Source organism: Priapulus caudatus, unplaced genomic scaffold (assembly GCF_000485595.1).
Source record: "Priapulus caudatus unplaced genomic scaffold, Priapulus_caudatus-5.0.1 Scaffold45, whole genome shotgun sequence".
Taxonomy (NCBI): domain Eukaryota; kingdom Metazoa; phylum Priapulida; class Priapulimorpha; order Priapulimorphida; family Priapulidae; genus Priapulus; species Priapulus caudatus.
Genome location: NW_014577106.1, coordinates 84,515 through 106,714, shown reverse-complemented (window position 1 = coordinate 106,714; position 22,200 = coordinate 84,515). Strand labels below are relative to the sequence as shown.

Genomic DNA, 22,200 nt, shown 5'->3' with positions numbered 1-22,200 from the left:
TCGTACTGTCGTGTGGTCGTGTGGCCATGTGGCCATGTCGTCGCGTACTAGTGTTGTGGTATTGTCGTATTGTCGTACTGTCGTGTGGTCGTGTGGCCATGTAGCCATGTCGTCGCGTACGAGTGTTGTGGTATTGTCGTACTGTCGTGTGGTCGTGTGGCCATGTCGTCGCGTACTAGTGTTGTGGTATTGTGGTATTGTCGTACTGTCGTGTGGTCGTGTGGCCATGTAGCCATGTCGTCGCGTACTAGTGTTGTGGTATTGTCGTATTGTCGTACTGTCGTGTGGTCGTGTGTAGGGTCCCTATATACAGGTTCTGTATACAGGGACCCTAGTCGTGTGGCCATGTAGCCATGTCGTCGCGTACTAGTGTTGTGGTATTGTCGTATTGTCGTACTGTCGTGTGGTCGTGTGGTCGTGTGGCCATGTAGCCATGTCGTTGCGTACGAGTGTTGTGGTATTGTCGTACTGTCGTTTGGTCGTGTGGCCATGTAGCCATGTCGTCGCGTACTAGTGTTGTGGTATTGTCGTACTGTCGTGTGGTCGTGTGACCATGTAGCCATGTCGTCGCGTACTAGTGTTGTGGTATTGTCGTACTGTCGTGTGGTCGTGTGACCATGTAGCCATGTCGTCGCGTACTAGTGTTGTGGTATTGTCGTACTGTGTTGTAGCTGCATTGCTAGCTGAATATCTAAACGTAGGATGTGCGCGTGCCTTTGCGCCGAGTATCTTGCTTCATACAGAGACGTATGCGCACTAAATAAGTTGTTCAATATGCACTTAATGAGGAATAATCTAATAGATGATTGACGCGCGGAAAGAGTGAAGAACGAGTAGATAACTAATGAGCTCAAAATTGAATATACAAAATGATAAACAAACTGTTAAACGAACTACTTCATTGAAATTCACGCTGCGTCCGCCGTCGTTTGTTGTTAATTACTGCTATGGCGGCACGAGTAACCGCTGTTGCCTACATATAGAACGTTGCTCGTTAACGTTTCTCCGTGCAGATCATTTAAAGAACGAGAGGTTCTGGTCTCACATTCACGTCTTTGTCATCTTACGTGTCGCGTGTGGACGCATGAGCGGCTATCCTATAATTAGTACTCCGCCAACATTGCTTTACATAATTTCTCGGTAATTAAGTCTGCCCTGAGCGCACTAAGTATGCGGCTTAGCCATGGGCAATCAATTTCATTACGATTATTAAATTAACTTCTTCCATTCAGAGCACACTTCCCATTCAGGTCGAGAACGTCTGCTGTAAATGGCTTTTGCCGAAGTGCCGCAGTATATCGCCTGTAATTGACAAAATTGACTCTCAAGTAAAGTCAGCTGGCTTTGTACACAACTTCGTGTGGGTTCATTTCCGATTCTTCCGCCCCCATATCGTAGACACTGCCGTGTGTGGGGCAGATGCATGTTGCACTACGACTTGAACTTCTCCTTCCAAACGCGTTATCTGTCATATGAGGATGAGTATTGTTGATATTGACGCGCTATAGTTGCTACTCTTAATAGCCCTAGCATACTATTGTACTACTAGTATTATACTACTTGTGTTGTACACTATATTATTATATCTATGTTTATTTGATTACATTTACATGATTATTAGTACGAATATATATACATAATACTATGATATTTATTATACATTTGATTGTATTTAGTATATTAGTAGAACATATATTCTTGTCACAAAGAGTTGATAGTGGAATCCTGTTATATAACATTGTTATTATGTATATTATGGGGATAGTCGTATACTAGGTCATCTCTATTAGCATTGGCGTTGTTTTCTGGTATACGTTGCACGTTATACTGTTAAATGATCTTAAATCTGTATTATATATTATTGACTTTCTCGCTATCTACGCTATACCTCGCATATTAATTGTGCATGATTCTTTTGGTCGCAAGCGGAGAAAATTGCTATTGCGTATAGCACAATTCCGGATATCGGCACACTGTACCATTATTTTGCTGTTTCAAGTAGGTATTTTCGATCAAGGCATTTGATGTTCGTATGATTCATTTGACCTTTCGCGTGCGATACTGCCATTTTTGGAAAAACATGACGAGATATTTGAAGTTGGATAATCTCTGCTGTAGAAAATCTCAGGATGTGCGCAGCGAAAGCTCTAGCGTTAGATGCACACATCGGTGCGAAGCTTGAAGACGCTGATGAAAGAGCACCAGCGTCTCGTGTCGACTCTCAGCGCGTCGACTCGGTAATGCACGCCCGCTGAAGTAGCTCAGGCTACAGCGGGTCGGAAAAAAAATCGCGCACTTGGTAAACTCTCTGAAAAATCAGTGCAATAATTTGCTCGTCTCTTCGCCGATGCTCGCGGGCCGCGACCTCCACGCAGCGAGGCTGCGCGCACTGATTCATTGTATACGAAATCATTTCGCCAATGACACGCTCACTGAACTGGAAGCCGCGCTAGCATCTTTACGCTAGACCGCGACGAAAAGTCCGCTACGAGTGCAAGCGCGAAACGAAGGGTGAAGCGGCGTCTAAGAGGCGTTGTATTGTTTCAGCCGGAGCGAAAAGCTGCAAACACGATGCGAAACGGTTCAACAGCGATCTGTTTGCTATTGTAAAGTAACTACATGCATATGTATGCAAGAATGATTGGCAGAGTTAATATGGATTTAGACAGCACCGGATTATATAAGAAGATGGTGAAATTTCACGAAGATACAGGAAAACGTGACGGATTAGAGCAACTTTGTATTATCTACATAAATTGATAATAGAAAAAAATAATTAATGAAATGGTCTTGAAAATGGGGTGTTTATTATATTATGACGAGCACACTTGAAACAATCTCGTTTTTTGGATGACAGCGACAAATGCCACAACCGATGTATTACATGTTCATGGTGTGCACTAAACCACACACACACACACACACACACACACACACACACACACACACACACACACACACACACACACACACACACACACACACACACACACACACACACACACACACACACACACAGCGAACCATTGTAGCCCCCTCTGAAGTATGTTCTGTGTGGTGGGAGATGTTCCATATGGTCACATTTAGTCAGTCAGAGAAAGCGCATGTAAGCCTGCGGCAATATGCCTGACCGCAAGAGTCATAACCGCGTACTATATTTGTCATATGCTCGTACCGCATAACGGAGGATAATCGAACGTTATGATGAGAGATAATATCAAATTAAGACCGATTGAATAAGGATTCGATAAGATTCTTTTTTTCCTAAAACGACCATCGATGTTGGGCTGCTATCTTAATATCGATGTTACGTTTGATATCCTTATATAAACGTTACCTCTGATATCTTAATATCATTTTTACGTTAACGATTTAAGTGCCTAACGTAATATGATAGCTTCAATAATAATAAATATAATGTTACGGCAAATCTAGTCCATCCTAACATTAACTCTACTAGTCCTGATCACATGTCATCATTTAGAAAAGGTAGGTTCATTCTTTTTTATTTTTCATGTCTTTCCTTCATCAAACAATTGTAATTCTTACAGCTAGAAATTCAATCTGTATGTACCCTGAGACTTGAATCTCACTAGGCATTTTCCTGTTATTATTGGCGTACCATATCAACAACTAGACCACCCAATGACTTCTATAAAACACGAGCTGACATCGATCTGTGCATTGACGAGCATCAGTAGTGTATAAAATCAATCTTTTATTCACTTCGGAAATTATAAATTTTCTGTGTAAGGTGAAATGTATATGTTTTTGTTTTGTCATTGTCCATTCCACGATAGATCCATGTCGTAAACGAGTGTACGCACTCAGTTGTATCTCGTCTATCAGGCGTAAACCCCTTAAAATAAGTGTATATTTTACCGCCGTGACTGTTTCACGTTACACGACGTATTGTCGACAACCTGTGATTTGTCTCGACTCAAAAGAATAGTCATGTGCCGAGACGCGTTATTATACACGTCCCTCCGATTTTCCGTGTCACTATTTTCGTCGAGGCCCGTTCTAGTCTTCTCTAATTAGACACTTGATGCGTGTAACAAGAGAAACTCGGCGGTTTTGATTTGGGATTTTCTAGTAGGCAACATTGTGAAAGGGTTTGTCGTTTAGTTTCATGCGACTGTCTCTGCGGCCTTCTGTGTGTGAAACGCGTTATCGCGATGCGAACTACACTGATTCTTATTTCTATAGCGTTACTATTATGCTGAGCAAATTTTACTCATTTACAACTCAAATATACAATCGAGAAATGTCTATAATATATGAGGGGATGAAAGCTCATGAATATCCTACCCCGACAGCTTGTCATACGCTTTAGCTGCGTTGTTACTGCTGTTGTTGTTGTTGCTGCTGCTGCTGCTGCTGTTGTTGTATCTGCGGCTACTGCTGCTGTTGTTGTTTGCTGGCGGTTTTGGCTTTTTGTGTTCTGTTTTGTGTTTTGGGTTGCTTTTTTGCTTATTTGCTGTTGAAAACTTGTGGTTCACGCATTCAAGCATTTGAAAACATACAAAATTATGCAGATGCTTAGTAGAAATCATACTATCGGATTTTTCGTTTCTCGTCCGAAAGACGAGGTTAGGGACTTACCTGAAGGAACCAATGGCAGGATTTAATTCTTAAACAATTCAATACATACACACGATAGCATCACGAACATCGGCTTATTAATTTTTGCTGGTATACCTTCGCACTGGTATAACTATGTAATAACTAATTTATTAATGGGTAACCAATAACAAATCTGTCGTTGGCTGCGTGTGGACTTTGTTTCGCGAATCTGTCTCAAATTTGTTAGTTCATACAACAAAAAATGAAGTTGAAATTAATACACAAAGGACATGATCTGTTAGTCCGTGGTCTTTGTTTTCCCTTCATGCCTATTGTTTAGAATAGCCAACATTTTTGTTTATGCGTCCATTACTTAAAAAACATAATTTACTAATTTTATTGCCTCCTTTAAAAGACTACGAAAGCACAAATCGCGCATTTGTAAATTAGGGCTCTATGGATCGGATTGGATGTTGCTTGATTTTATTGCTGTTTTAAAATACTTCTGCGAACGTTCAGGAAACAAAGCATGATAATCAGCTCAGTATTAACTAAACACTAAACTCATAATTACTCAATGTAAACGATGTCATCGTGGGCGTAGTCATAGGCTTTTTAATTGTCTTTTCACGTTAGCAACTTGAATGCCATGAATGGTTAGCTAAGAATTTCATAATCGTGATTTCGATTTTTTGCAGACTTTTGTACAGGCTGTGCTGACAAGAAAATTCGCGCAGGTGTAATAAATGGGCATGCCATTAGAAAGAGCGCCCGCGACAACATGTCGAAATTCATGGTGGCTTCTTGATGGATTACGATAAGGCTACGTCCCGGATATGGCGGTAAAATAGTGAAACATTTATCGTCTTTGTTGTTGTAACAGTTCATGTATTTCAATTACTGGCCCTCTTTAAAGTTATGCCACGCAGTCTATTTCGCAAAGTACCTTTCCGCTTTCGTGACTTTATACAAGTATACAAGGTATACAAGATATACAGTCTACAATATATTAAGTATATAGAGCTATACAAGTATGCTGTCTCCTAATCGTCTCTCTTTCAGTAGATACGATTTACGATATTGTACTTATATCATATATTACCATATATATATCTACTATATTATATATATATATATATATATAATAATATATATACTATATATATATTATATATATATATATATATCTATATGTATACTATATATATATTGTCTGCTGCCACACTCTCTTCTTCTCTGCTCTCTCGCCTCCTCTCTTTTTTTTCCTTTTTCTCTCCATCTGCTGCCCCCTTCTCTCCGCTCTCGCTTTTTTCTTTGTCTCTCTCTTTTCTCCCTCCTATCTCTTTTGTCATTGTTCGTTCATTCCTTCTTCCCCTCCTCGTTGTAATTCCTCCTCTCAAGCCTCCATAGATAACGAGATAATGATAAGATACGACAGATAGATAGAACACAATATTAATTCATGAATTTCAAAATATTTAGAAATAAAACATGCGCTAAAACAATATGAATAATTATAATAAAATATCAAGTTGAGTAAGAATATGACCATAAAAGATATCAAATCACCAACAATTAATTAAAAATACTGCCTAAAACAAATCATAGAACCTATTGATCGCCAGAAATAATAGACATGTATCCATGGATTAGATAACGAATATTTCGTTCAACTATTAATGGAATTCGATCCGTGGTAAGTTTGCAGCAATGTTTTCAAATTTGGTGTCTTTTCACGTAGTTCACCATCGTACTAAATAATCAAATTTACTATTTCTCTGCGCTGAGCCTTTTATTTGACTGGTGGATGACTAAAAGTGGAGAGCCGGAGCACTTCACTCATGCTTCAACCATGTTTAAAACTTTTTAGGAGAGGTCATTTTTATTACATCCTGTACTTTCTCCCTCCACTCCTCTCTTACTCTCTCTCTGCTTCTCTCTTCGGCGTTCTTCTATTCTCTCGCTCAGGCGCTCCTTCACCACTTTATTCACGTTCTACATTTTTGCTCCCTCTCTCCTATACTCTTTTTCGCGCGTTTGTTCTTTAGCTCGGGTCTCTCTATCTCTTCTCCGCCTCTTCTCTGTCTGTCTTGTCTGTCTGTCTTGACTGCTCTCCCCTTCTCTCGCTCTCACACTCTCTCTCTTCTCTCTCTCTCTCTCTCTTGTCTACCTCCCTCGATACATACAGCCATCTCACGCACGGCTCGCACGTCACGCACACCCGCACCAGCACGCCCGCCACCATACACAACACCACACACACACACAGGCCACACACACACACACACACAAACACACACACACCACACCCTCACACACACACACACACACACACACATACACACATGTATATATATATACTTTATATGCTCTGTCGTTCCTATTTCCTTCGAATCCTAGATAACTTCCCTGTCTAATCTCGCGAGCCGCTGTTATCCGCCAACATGTCTGCTCCATCCTGGGCGCTCTATTGAATTATACTATATATATATATATATTCTTTCTTTAATCTTGGACAGTTCACCAATAGCTCATGTAATGCCTGCAGTCAATAGTGAGCAGTGAATGTTACTGACAATAACCACGAGACACTAGCTCTGCACCAATCTTATCTCAGAGCGGCACGCTCGACCTTACAAATCATATACAAGAAGATATATAGCGCTCGCTGTAAACACACTGCCGCGCGCAGCCCGCGGTTCATAAAGCCCATCTTTTTCTGATTACGCGCACGCGGTAATTAATTTTTTTATTCCATTGTATTCACTTTCATCAAAGTGAGCTCGACTGTGATCGAGTTTGAGACAATATCGCTTGCTATGTCGGACGAGGCGAGATTATGTAGAATTGAATGAGAAACGCTCCGTAATCTCGCTGGGATCTATCGACGGCAACTGCGGTAATAATATTCATTCGCACGCGATGGCTTTCTCCTTGAAACGGCGTCGGGAAAACTACTACGCGGCCGACTTAATTATAGATCCACTAATAATAATCATAATTATGTCGACCAGTATAGCTTTCGACACGCGCGCCTCTCTTCTGGGCGTACAGCACAAAGTAAAGTGATAAATATATATCAGAAGTAGATAATAGGAAATATATATATATATATATATATATATATATATATATATTATACGCCATGCTATATAATATATGTTTATGTATATTTACGCAATCGATATTCCTCGTATACAAGCGTACATTAGTAGGCAAATAAAAATTAAAGAATTCAGCTCATCGTAGTACAATTCAGTATTAGTAATAAGACCGAGTAATTAATATAAGCACATAACTGTTGACTAACATGTATATTGATTGCTTAACTTCTTCTTCCGCCGTCGGGATCCAAAATTCAATCAAAGCCCAATCGTTACAGTTAACCCATATAGTTCGAAATGGTTAGAATGCGTCGGTTGCTGTCAATTGCGTGACTACAGATATGGAGCGTGAAAGGCTCGAAATTTGATCCTACCTGATGAATCTAGACAGTTTGGCCAGATCCGATTAATGGACTGAAAGGGCCCTTCAAGCTGTATTTACTCCGTTATATTTACAGGCCCGAATGCTACTATCATTTTCACCAACGTGTACGTACGAAGCATGGGTCCGATCTCTGAAATGGACATGGTAAGTGACTGCGTAGCAATGCATCGATGGCTATACTGATCATTTTTACAATTCGCTTGCCCAAAACTTTCGCTATGTAAAAATCATCTGCCGCGGAATATGAAAGGATCGAATTTCAATCCTTCTCGACGGATAGAACCGTGAAAATATCATATGAAAGTTGGCCGGACGAATTGAGAAATCGCGGCGTTCACTCCGTGGCAGTAACAGTAGGATTGAACGATACAGATGTAATATACTGATAGCATCATTGTGCGATCATATGATGGCCCTTACACTATAGTAACAAAAGCACACAATATTTATGAGTTCTTGATAGCATTTAGCAACACGGCCAAGACGTCCATGACCGAATTGTAGCACCAGAGGCTCTTGTCGTTTTATGTTTTTGTTTTTCCCAGATTTTTCCCGTTTGGAGGTATTGACATGGGGATATCATTGGGTTGATATACATTAGTCGGTCTTCGATTACGGTTAAACATTAAGGATTTTTTAAGTGATACGATAAAGTATGCTGTATATTGCTTCACTAAACTGGCTATGTCTAGGACACGTAGCAATATAAATTCTCGTCATATTTCATCGTTATGGAATCCCTGACTATTAGTAAAGCTATGACTTTTAAAATAAATATTGTATATATTGTAATTATGTCTTTGCCCAGGAAATAACCTAATTTTAAGTGAGGTGGTTAGGCTTACGTCTAATTTACAAATTCCTGGACGGTTTGAATTGTCTGTAGCACGGAGGATACTGCAGTGAGAATAAAAATAAATAAAGAAAAACCAATTATGATGAACCGGTCAAGGTGTGCCAGAGTAAACAAAACCTTATTTCCAAAAATAACAATAATTGATTAGCGGTTAATAATTGTTTATCTACGCTAATCTAATATTATCTATTATCTCAGATTTTTTAGAATCACATCAATCCCGCGAAATCAACATAACTAAAGGTTCCCTGAATGTTTTTGAAAAATGTTTCAGATTGAATTTGTTTTCTCTTTACACATGAATGTAGAACACTATCATCCCCTAAAAAAATATTAATCGGCTTTGTGCACGATATAGCTTTTATTTTCTGTCTGTTATTAAAGTGACATTCAGTGAAATCAAATCAGGAACCAAAAATCGTGATAAATTTGTTATTGTTTGTTTTTAGCTCGACTACATGCGCGGCGTGAATGTGAGGTTGCTAATCAAAACGCAAACTGGTTATTTTCTCATAATTACGATTTACTTCGTAGACGTGTGACTGCTATACAAAAGTATAGTAAAAACCACAATACTAATGTCACCGTGTCCGTGTGTGGGTGTGTGCGTGCGTGCGCGCGCGCGTGTGTCTGTGTGCATTTATGTATGTATATATAACTGGATTTTTCAACAGCAATATCAGATGGATTGCTACTTTCGACAGCGATGGTTTGACGACAGACTTATGTATGCTGGTCCCTACGAGACGCTCACCATATCTATACAGTTTCTCAAGAACATCTGGAAGCCGGACACATTTTTCCAGAACGGGAAAGATTCGTACGTGCATACGATAACCGCGCCAAACAAACTGCTTAGGGTTTCGCAAAGCGGAGAGGTGTTTTACTCAATGAGGTATGTCTTCGCGTATGAATCAATATAAACATTCAACATGCGCTCGTGTTAATTGACTTATCCGATTTTATATGTCGTTGCTAGGTTGGTCAACCTCGAGCAGTTCGTACCTGTATACGTGCACGTTCGCGCAAAGAAAGATCGCCTTTGCAGTGCATCGCTGCTAAGCAATGTTTTAATTGTGTCCTATCGCCGCACTGATTTGCTAGAGCTGTCTGTCAACCACGCCAGGTGGATGGATAACTTAGTCCCTAAACTCACCATGGAGCGCTACATCGATTGACGCAACCCGTAACCGAAATGTTCCAACCTAAGTCACAACACATGACGCGAAACAATCGCATATACAAAATATAACACCACAAAATAGCGCACAGTGCTGTTTCATGTAAAATACATGCGGCTTATATAAGACGTTGTACAGGTATGCGTTGTGCAGGTGTCGGGATGACGCGCAGTGCATTTGTCAGGTACACATGTCGTGATTTTACAGGTTAACGATCAAAGCGAGCTGTCCGATGCGTCTGCAGAAGTTTCCCATGGATCAACAGCTGTGTCCACTCGTCGTTGGAAGCTGTACGTATACTAGCAGTCCCTTACCCGCTCTACGTCTACTATATTCACGCTCTAGCTACTCAAAATGTAATACCTGTATTACATATAGCTGTATCGCTGTATTTATCCCGGGGCAATTTGGGTGTCTACACGAAGAAAAAGCAGCGGTACGCTACGTCAGGCATTTCAGAATTGTCGTTACTTGCGACCAGGTTTTAAAGGCGTGTTTATATCTGTCATATTTGCCTCGTGTAGATGCAACTCCGAGTTATTGTTCCTCGCCTGCTGAATCCAGTTAATTGTGGGATTATCCGTACTGCAGACTATTCGTGTTACAGTACAGTGTATAGTGTTATACACAAGTATATAGGCCTACTCACTGATAATACAATTTACTACACAAGTATAATAAATTAAGACCTTCAGACCTTTAGATTTCACACTTAGACCGATACACTTAGACAGTACACTGATCCTTCGTAATGGTGTTGAATTCACAGCGACTGCACGCAAAGCCAGCAGCTTCAGCAGCATGTCGTACTGCTCCCTATCACACAATAAATAACAGGCCATCAACGCAAATGCAGAATATTGACATTCCAAACCGTTCTGAAAACGGCGATTTCTAATAACGCGAACGACAAACGGTTGGTTTCAAGGATATCTATTACTAATCGTCAGACGCGAGCTCTTCGTGCGCCATATGTGTGAATTTGAAACATAAAGATTCTGTATATTATGCCGAAAGCTCGCGTACAAATGCTCATGCCTCTATTTCACATCAATCCATCTAACTAATCTCTTGTAATTACGTGAGCAAAAAAAAACCAAGCCATCTGGTATTGTTTCCCTATATGCACACTATGAATGGATCGTAACAGTAGGCCTAATAATATGTGTGATATAATTCGACAGTACGAAGTTTATGCATGTAGTGGAGTGAACGATATACCTAAATAATAGCCGATGCTATTTAAGACTTAAGGCTTGTTTCCTGTAAAAACAGGAGGGCTTACATAATATGTGATTATGGCATGTAATCGCCATGCATTAAAGACTAAATGATTGGGAAATTATAAGAACATCATTACATGATGTCAACCATCTGAGATATCACGGGCTTTAAAATATCATATCAATCTTGTCTCATTTAGCGTTTTATAAAATCGCGCAATGTGCTATATCCATCACTTAATTTCCTTGTGCATATGTATTGAGCACGCCATGCAATTTACCAAACATCTGCCGCGTGCATGGCGGTACGGTGACAAAATACAACTCACTCACAGCAATCCTTTCGACCATGAAGTGATATATAAGCAGCAGCTGTATAACTATCCCATGTAAACATCAAACAAGAGAATAGCATCAATAATACATCTCATCCATCGTTTCATTCGTACACTGCTATCATTATCAGTTACATGTCTTAGAAACGATACACGAGCACGGCATCACATTGCGAAGTGTCATTTAAACAGCACGCAATACAAAGCTGTGAGAATGTGGCCAATTAAACGCGCATGCAATGTTGTGACAATTTTATGTAATTTCACAAAGCCTAATGACTGGTGTCAGTAGGATTTATGCGCAGTAATGTACCTTCTTGCTGGTATAAATAGGTTTCTCTGACACCTCGTTTAGCTATTTTATATACATGCTTTGTATTGAACGTATTGCTAAAATGCATATTGATTGATTTGTTACAGACAGCTATCCGGTGCGAGATCTAGTTTATCGGTGGGAGAAACCGGAGAACGTGGCAAAACCGGTGGACTTTCAAAAGAATCTAGAGTTATCACAATTCCAAATTCTCAAGACACCGTATATGAACACTACCATGAAGTACAGAAATGGTATGTGCCAGTTTTTTCCTACTCCAATAAAAATCGTTAGGTGAGATCACGTCAATCCGCAAGTTAAGACGTTTCCGGAATTGAATATTGTTGTTGTATTAGAATCACTACGTCACGTGCTTGCTAATATTCATACATTTCATTCATGTTTTCTAAATTATAAAAACTTCATTTTTGAATTTTTCTAGTCAAAATACACATGTGCGCGCTATAAATGTTTAAATTTCTCCACCACACATTATAAGCTACTTGTTCATCAAAGTGAAGCGGAACCATTAATAGTTTTAATAGTTTTTGTTTTGCACATACTTGACGTAATATTTTGTAAAGAACTAACGAGTGTAGTTTATTTAATTTATCTATTATAGGAATCAATCGTTATACATTTCCCATTTATTGATTTATTTGATATAACTCCCTCCCTTTTAACGATTATCACCCGAAACTACCCTCATCTCAAAACATTATTACACCGTAATTCACCCTGACCGAAATTGCCAATAACCTCATCCATTTTTCCCGATAGCCTAAGGCAGCTCATTTCTATAACCCTCGTCACACAAAACCAACATACAAAGACACCAGCTCTCACCAACACTCTTCCCGCCATCTACTGTAGGGCATATGCATGCTGTGTTTAAATCGATCGAGACTAACGTAGGATATATATATATATATATATATAAAGGCCTATATATATGGGTAGTGCCGACATTGTAAACATTGTAATTTTATGGTTTAAAAATGTGACGGTTTTGATATGAACCATATTTTTGTTTGGTCTGGCATGAACTGCTTTCTTGACAAGGGGATGAATCATCGAAATCACCCCTCCCCCAATCGATCCCATCGATTTTCGATGGGAATGCTCATGAATGGGGCACATTATTCCCCGATACCATATAACCAAAACACTTGCTTTGTTTTCACTCTCGTTTACTGTCATTGCTTCAATCCTATTAACTCGAACATTAATGATGCATTTATGCTTAGTCTCTACGAAAGTCATAAAATATGTAGACTAGCTAGAATACCACAGCGTCAAAATGTTTCGCGTTTTTATAAACTAATCACACAATTAGTAGTAATTAACAGCCATGAAATAATTTTCGGCTAACATATTTTTCCATGGGCACAAAGTAATTGCGATTGTGATCGGACAGCGCTATTACAACTATCGGTAAATATTGGCAAATGCTCTTTTGAACGGCGATCCGAAACCTATTCAGAATCTATATGAACCGACGCATTAGACTATATGCGTATCATCACCAACTAGTTTCACTAAACGATTTTTGGACCACAACCAAAGGTAGCATCGGAGCGGTTTTATTGAATTCGTTTCGCGGTCGATCCGCCATCAGTGCCGAGATTGCAGTATTGCTATAGACGTCTCCTATACACAGCCGCATTAAAGTAGCTAATAGACGCACGTCGACGTGCATTGTGGTTGAAATTAAATATTCAATCATAATGAAGCAAGAAGGCAGAGTTGGAAAGAATTTCAATGTTAGCAGAAGCGTTTAACGAATCTCATATAGAATGCATTTGTGAATCAGCGCAGGACAAAAGTCAATTTAAAATATCAATAACACCAATACACAAGAGAGCGCGACAAAAGCCAACGTTTCTAATGCGATGTTATAAATCGTTATAAATCGTTATAAATCGTTATAAATCGTTATAAATCGTTATAAATCGTACAACGTTAATATGCGATGTTATAAATCGTAATACATATTGTGACATGAACTTTTTAAAGCAATGTTGGCCATGTTGGACTGAACATCGGACCATTTCTTTACATTGTTTTGTTAGTTTTGAACGCTAAACTACAGTGTATGGCCTCTGAACAATCTCGGTTTAGTAATTTTATTAGTGAAAAAAGCGATTAAAATAGCATCTTGTCTATTCTGTATCATATGCGTAGTGAGAAAAAACAACAACTTTGGTTGACAACTGTACAATAGAAATCACACAAAATATAAGTATTAAATTAACTTAACTTTAATTAAATAAAACAATCAATTCAATTAATTAATTTATTGATTAATACCGTAAACAGTGTGTGACGGATATATACTTTTAATTGCCTGTCTCTTTTGGTTTTCTAGATGAGTTTTCCGTCCTGAAAATCCAATTCCATCTTAGTAGGCACACCGGATATTTTCTCATTCAAATATACCTTCCCTGTATATTATTGGTAGTCTTATCCTGGGTATCATTTTGGCTAAATCGAGAAGCAACAGCAGACCGCGTAGGCCTCGGTAAGTAAGCACGTCTATATTCGCTACTATAAACAGGAGTGTCATAATATAGATATTATATCTATATCTAAATCTATATCTATATCTAAATCTATATCTATATCTAAATCTATATCTATATCTATGTCTATATAATATATATATATATATATATATGATATCTATTACGTATATAGATATCTATATTATGACACTCTTGCTATAAACATATCTATATACACAGCATAGCATATATGACAAGCTCATACACGTTATATAAGTTCATGCTACAACTAAATATCCGGATGGTCACGTATATAATATATTGTTTTAGTAACAAATTGTAGGCAATTTCAAACTGTAAAAAGTATAGATATAAAAGACGGTACGAGGTTTATTTGAAGATAGATATATTATGACAATGTTGATCCGCAATACGTAGGAATTCGAATGATTATACATAACTGAACCGGAATCTACACTACCTTTCGGACGCGAAACAAAAATATTGCTACAAATTTATTTTAGGGCTTTTGCGGTGTGGGTTTTTTATGCTGCTTTTTAGCAGAGCGCCGCGCGAAATTTGTTTCCCACTTGAATTCCGGACCACAGCCAATCAGCGCACTCCATTCACTTGACTTCCTCGAAGCAACAATGTAAAATGGATAACCACTATCCCTAACCCTAACCCTAACACGTACCCGAACCCGAACACTAACTATAATCCAACCATATATATACGAACCATATATTACAAAACACTATCTATGGTGGGTCCGGAACTCAAGTGGGAAAAAAAATTTCGCGGGCGGCGCTAGTCCCTCATCCTTACCAGGCGATTCGTGTTTCATGAAACTCTGTTGACCTAAAGAAATTAAACGAAAACACGGCAGTTGCCGGCGGGCATTGAGACTTCGCGTACGTTATTAGCACACGCTCGCATATCGGCGCATTCATGACTGTGGGGGGTGTGTTGTTCATATCTGTGATAATCTCTCTCATTGTCCGCTCCACTTATCTGTACGTTCGCAGGCATAACCACCGTACTGACGCTGTCCACCTTCAGTACGGACAGCAGGACGGATTTGCCGAAGGTTTCCTATGCAACTTCTCTCGACTGGTTTCTCGTGATGTGCTTCATGTTCGTTATCGGTAAGTGTGCGCATGTAGACGCGATGAAAATACCCGCACTCACTTTTCCAGACAGCCGCGCAATTGGTCTTTTTTGGCTTTAATAATATTGGAAGTAAGCGGATGAACATACACAAATGAGTTCTGCGCGTACAGTAGAATGTCAGTTTTGTTGTCACGACGTCAGTTAAATAAACAGTCTGTATATGAAATGCAATCGCATTGTTCGAGTAATCGCATTAGAATATCGCTACACTATTAATAATTTAAATAAAATGAAGAGAATGATGAAGATTACAAATATGCGGGGAATCCATACCGCAAAAAAATGTTAGAGAGAATACGTTTTCCTGGGCAGGTATTGGCAGGATACCTAAATCGAGCATTATAAAAGAAAAGTGTTAACAAACATTTATGACTGACAGATTTGGTGAGTTTCAGAATAGTTGGAATATTTTCGAAACGGCGTGGCGTATTTGCGCGCAAACGGTAGATCTCGTTCTCACGGAAATAACCTAAATCTTGTTATATTCGCTATCCGCTATGTATTAAACGTACTCCTGACGGGGCGTGTTGGAGCATCCCATGTTTTTAATTAAGTCCACGCATCTATCGCTGTATTGTTGTGCTTATTAATCGAGTTTCGAATAGCTTTACATTTCTGTGCAGTTTATGAGATTATACATAATAATCACCTTACACGAAAAAGCTGATTATCATTATACTAAGAGTTTATATTAACGTTATCCTCGTCATTAAATTTTAAAATCAGACCCTTACAAACAGCTCAAGTTAGTATCCTGCAAGAATCTGATGAAGAATCTTGCGAACCTCGTGAATTGTTTTCTCAGTCACCCGACATTCACTGAACTCAGTCCTAGTTTGACGTCAGCAGTGTTCTTACGTCGTTTCTACAAACCTAAACAACGTGAGTTTAAAAAGTCATTTTAAAAACGTTAAAGGATCAATTAAACTAATGTGCAATGACAAATAAATGGGAGAAATATAAATAAACCCAGACGAAACAATGTTAACAGAAACAATTTTCCCCATAAGAAGCATATAAAATACAATATAGCTACGTTTCCCAGCCTTTCTTTTCCCCACGTGTACATTAAATATACAGTACATAAATTCAATGGAATTTTTTATAGAACGCACTTAATATTCATTCGCAAAGATTGATAAACCAAATCAGTGTTTAACTAACAAGGTAATAAAATCATTTTAGATTCTACTCACTGGTGGGAAAAGGTCGAGTGAGTGTATGGTGGGTAGTGGAGAGCAGGAGGGTGTATGGGGAGTCACTGCGATCCGAAATGAGGCACAGACCCGGGAGTACTTACACTAATAGAAAACAAGTTGGTGTAGTCTATTACCCCATATCTATTTACCCCGTCTTAGAATTTGTTATTTCATCTCTAATAATTGTCCTTCGAAGTCGAGCGAAGGTTGTAGAAGCGTAAGACTCGCGTGTAAGACTCGCGAGTAGTAGGACTCGCGTGTATCAGCGCACACTGGGTCCATTGTCAACAAGGATACTATAAACGTTACGTCTACTCACCCCATAGCTCTACCGGTATTACAGTTACTGTAGCCCTTCGCACCCGCTACAGGGGGGTTCCTGTGTTACTTACGTCTACTGATTAGTCTATTTGATCAACTTGTCTCTTTTCGTCTTCGATATAGTCCCTTGGACGTTGAAGACTATTATTTACGAGCTTTACTCACGCCATAGCTTAACCGGTGTAGCCCTTCGCTCCCGCTACAGGGGGGTTCCTGTCTTACTTACGTCTACTCGCACCATAGCTTAAACCGGTGTAGCCCTTCGCTCCCGCTACAGGGGTTCCTGTCTTACTTACGTCTACTCGCACCATAGCTTAAACCGGTGTAGCCCTTCGCTCCCGCTACAGGGGGGTTCCTGTGTTACTTACGTCTACTCGCACCATATCTTTACCAATGTAACCCTTCGCTCCCGCTACGGGGGGGGGGGTCCTGTAGCGGGAGCGAAGGAGATACACCGGTAGAGCTACTCACGCCATAGATAATATTGATAAAGGCATTGCAATAAGATTACAGTATGACTGGTGTTAGCGGATATTTCTATATAACTGACACTTGTCTATGAAGGACACTTTTCTGGTTTTCCTAGAGTGATCCTCGTGTACGGGTTTGACTATATATTCTACTTCTGCTTTCAGCGACGCTTTTAGAGTATGCTGGCGTCCACTATTTCACCAAGGTCGGCAGCGGCGAACGTTTCACCGACACCGATATAGATTGGGAGGACGTCGACGAAGAGCAGGAGTATGGCTACGGCGACACTCCCGACGACGACGACAGCGACTTAAAGGTTAACCATATGGCAGATGTTGACGATTTCTGCATGAATCGATCGGACTGCATATGATATGTCGCGTGTGTGTGTGTGTGTTGTGTGTGTGTGTGTGTTGTGGTTGTGTGTGTGTGTGTGCACGGTGAACAGCGTCGCCAGTGTGATGTTTATGTGTGTGTGTGTGTGTGTGTGTGTGTGCGCGCGTGTGTGTATTGTGCGTACGTGCGTGTGTGCGGGCCTATACGTGCGTGCGTGTGTGTGTGTGTGCGAGTGTGTGCCTGCGTTCGTGCGTGTGTGCATGCGTGCGTGCGTGCGTGTGTATATAACGATGCGACGAGAAATCACTCATTAACGTGCCTGCGTTCGTGCGTGTGTGCATGCGTGCGTGCGTGCGTGTGTATATAACGATGCGACGAGAAATCACTCATTAACGTGCCTGCGTTCGTGCGTGTGTGCATGCGTGCGTGCGTGCGTGTGTATATAATGATGCGACGAGAAATCACTCATTAACTAATGTAAATCCTAAAGTAGCTATTTGCATTGTTTTTTGTCTACGGGCGACTCAATGACGCAGCTTAATTATATGTCGACGGTGCAGCATTGTGGCCGTGCTAATCGTTAATAAAGGCGCCAGCGTCGCCGACAATGCCTGACAATGCCTGACATTGCCGACAATGCCGACAATTATATCTCGCTCTACTCCTGCTGGATTCAGCCCAATATATAATTAGGTCAGTCTTATCCGTAAAATTGCTATCTTTTATGTTCTAATAGGACGTGGGGCAGGCAGAGGTTTCTTACTACCCGTCCCAGAACAACACCGCAGATCGACGCTTTTACAGTGAACATCTTCGCCGCCAGGTAGAAGAACAGTCGCACGACTCACTGCGTAAAGATTCATGCTGTACAAAATTCATGCAGTGCATCATTTCTAATCCACACTATCGTAAGAAAATGTCTAAAACAGCCCACAAAAGTGGTGTAAATAGCGTCAGTCGGATAGACAAGGCGTCGAGGATTCTTTTTCCGCTCTCGTTCGCCCTTTTTAACGGTTTCTATTGGAGAGCACTAAGCCAAATCGACGATTTTTCCGAACAAGTTCATTATTGAAAATTGGACTATAGTCTATATAGGTCCGATTTCAGTGTCTGAGAAAGCTGAGTAGGTCGAAATGTCGGTCACACCTTTTTTCTCTATTTACGTGTACTCTTTTTCTCATGTGAAGTCGTGAGTCGTGAGTGCTAGCGTGGGTTTCCTCATATCAATTACACCAGGATTATTTGTTAATGTCAATGTCAATGTCAGTGTCAATTTCAGTTCCAATGTCAATGGCAGTATTAATGTCAGTAACAGTGTCAGTGCTAATGGCGGTGTTAATCTGTCTGTGCACTCCTGATTACATAAACTGTTACGTACGGCTGACAGGCGCTAATTGTTCTGGGCGAATCCAATTCTGTATAGGAGAGTCAGGTGAGTGTGCATGGAGTGGCTAAAGAAGGTCATGGGGGAACAGGGTACACACAAGTGGTTTTTTTTAAGAGAAATACGTTTACAATCCAATAGATTCTCGTTACATATTTTCTATTTTGAAGAACTTTGTTCTATTTCAACTGAAACAGTTTTTCGTCGCACACTGGAAAAATTCGGTCTAAAGTCAAAAGAGGATGCCGACACGCTAGAACTTCCTCATTTGAATCCACCCATACAGTTGCCTGCATATTTATACAATCACGATGCAACGTAGATCGAATAACGTCGAAAGTAGTATAAGACCAACCAAGGAGTACGTTTTCAATGACTATTCATTTGTGATTAATTGTGATATTATACTATAGGGCCTATTCTCATCAAGCAATAAACCTCCGTGGTTGGTTACAGATGTGTCACACGGCATTATTGTTCCATACACAGCAGTCGTATGTTTAAGCTTACGATTTTGTGTGGTTGTAAATACTCTGTCATTATTACATTGTTTACTAGCTATATCTTGTTTCCAATTGATATTTCCGTGTTCACTTCAAATGTGTATTATATCGGGTAATATCATATTATATTATTCTGTTATTACCTTGCCTCTGCTTATACATGCACATAGTCCTATAATTTTTCTCTGAATCTTGAACCAGGGGAACCAATGCCTGTCCCGGAACTGGTGAATGGGTCAGTATGAGGGAGATGACTTGATGCAATAAAACATGGGACATAACTATCGCAAATACGTGTACATGTAACTTATTCAGGAAATTATTCACACCCCACCCCCCGCGAATTTCGACACCACACTACTAGGGTAGTCTAACACAGAGTCTAACGTTTGCGTTTACAACATGACGTATCATCTACTGGTGAGATGGGCACACTTGATTTACATGAGGAAAATCTGCAGTGCCTGCTGCAGGAGGCACGTCCTTACTGGTGGAAATCAGGTCAAATGTAAATAACTGGGCCCAGCGATTTTTTTAATCTTGTACGGTTGCACCAGGGCAGATCGCCCGTAATTTAAACTCGGTGATTTTGGTTTTGACTATGATACATGAATGAATAAACTATGGCTGTACACTGCGAAACCACGCTGCTTGGTGTTTTTAGCACGCCTCTCTCTCTCTCTTTCTTTCTCTTCTCTACCTACTCGACCTTCTCCTTTTACTGTCTTCCCTGCCACCTCTAGGTTCTCCCATAGAGCTACACGGGTAGAGCGATCGAGTTCTACTCATGGCGGTCAAGCTTTCTCAACCTTCCCGCTGGCATTTTCTTTCCGTCCTACTTACTCCACCTGACCCACCTCCTCATTTAGCTGCACATCTTCCCCTTTACCTGCACATCTTCCCCTTTACCTGCACATCTTCCCATTTACCTGCACATCTTCCTCTTTACCTGCACATCTTCCCCTTTACCTGCACATCTTCCCCTTTACCTGCACATCTTCCCCTTTACCTGCACATCTTGCCCTTTACCTGCACATCTTCCCATTTACCTGCACATCTTCCCCTTTACCTGCACATTTTCCCCTTTACCTGACTGCATTCGTCTTCCCCTTACCGCCTCTACCTCCCCCTTCCCTAACGCGGGTGAGTTCCCCTCCTCTAACGCGGGTACCTCCCCCTCCTCTAACACGGGTACCTTCTCCTCCTATAACGCGGGCACCTCCCCCTCTTCTAACGCGGGTACTTTCTCCTCCTCTAACACGGGTACCTCCCCTTCCTCTAACGCGGGTTCCTTCCCTTCCTCTAACGCGGGTACCTCCTCCTCTAACACGGGTACCTCCTCCTCTAACACGGGTACCTCCTCCTCTAACACGGGTACTTCCCCCTCCTCTAACGCAAGTTCCTTCCCCTCCTCTAACACGGGTACCTTCCCTCCTCTAACGCGGGTTTCCTCCCTTCCTCTAATGCGGGTACCTCCTCCTCTAACGCGGGTACCTCCTCCTCTAACACGGGTACCTCCACCTCCTCTAACGCGGGTTCCTTCCCGTCCTCTAACGCGGGTACCTCCTTCTCTAACACGGGTACTTCCCCCTCCTCAAACGCGGGTACCTTCCCCTCCTCTGACGCGGGCACCTCATCTTCCTCTAACGCTGGTACCTTCCCCTCCTCTAACGCGGGTACCTCCTCCTCCTCTAACGTGTGCACCTTCCCCTCTAACGCGGGTTCCCGTACCCGCACTAGAGGAGGGGAAGGTACCCGCGTTAGAGGAGGGGGAGGTACCAGCGTTAGATGAGAAGATACCCGCGTTAGAGGAAGGGAAGGTACCCGCGTTAGAGGAGGGGAAGGTACCCGCGTTAGAGGAGGGAGAGGTACCCTTCCCTCCTCTAACGCGGCTACCTCCCCCTCCTCTAACGCGGGTACCTTCCCTTCCTCTAACGCGGGTACCTCCCCTCCTCTAACGCGGGTACCTTCCCTTCCTCTAACGCGGCTACCTCCCCTCCTCTAACGCGGATACCTTCCCTTCCTCTAATGCGGGTACCTCCCCTCCTCTAACGCGGGCACCTTCCCTCCTCTAACGCGGCTACCTCCCCCTCTTCTAACGCGGGTACCTTCCCTTCCTCTAACGCGGCTACCTCCGCCTCCTCTAACGCGGGAACCTTCCCTTCCTCTAACGCGGGTATCTTCCCATCTAACGCTGGTACCTCCCCCTCCTCTAACGCGGGTACCTTCCCCTCCTCTAGTGCGGGTACGTTCCCCTCCTCTAACGCGGCTACCTCCCCCTCCTCTAACGCGGGTACCTTCCCTTCCTCTAAAGCGAGTAACTTCACTACTCTAACGCGCGTATCT

The 22,200-nt window shown here is 41.3% G+C and overlaps 1 protein-coding gene across 1 annotated transcript in view; it reads left to right on the top strand.

Moving 5' to 3' along the window:
- The window catches only part of LOC106820739 (gamma-aminobutyric acid receptor alpha-like), a 19,840-nt gene extending 1,836 nt beyond the window's left edge, over nt 1-18,004 (top strand). The window contains exons 2-8 of the mRNA XM_014825283.1: nt 8,129-8,199; nt 9,586-9,806; nt 10,300-10,382; nt 12,071-12,217; nt 14,332-14,484; nt 15,496-15,615; nt 17,796-18,004. Coding sequence (XP_014680769.1) covers nt 8,129-8,199; nt 9,586-9,806; nt 10,300-10,382; nt 12,071-12,217; nt 14,332-14,484; nt 15,496-15,615; nt 17,796-18,004 — 1,004 coding nt within the window. The remainder of the gene's footprint in view (nt 1-8,128; nt 8,200-9,585; nt 9,807-10,299; nt 10,383-12,070; nt 12,218-14,331; nt 14,485-15,495; nt 15,616-17,795) is intronic.
- The last annotated feature ends 4,196 nt before the right edge of the window (nt 18,005-22,200 follow it).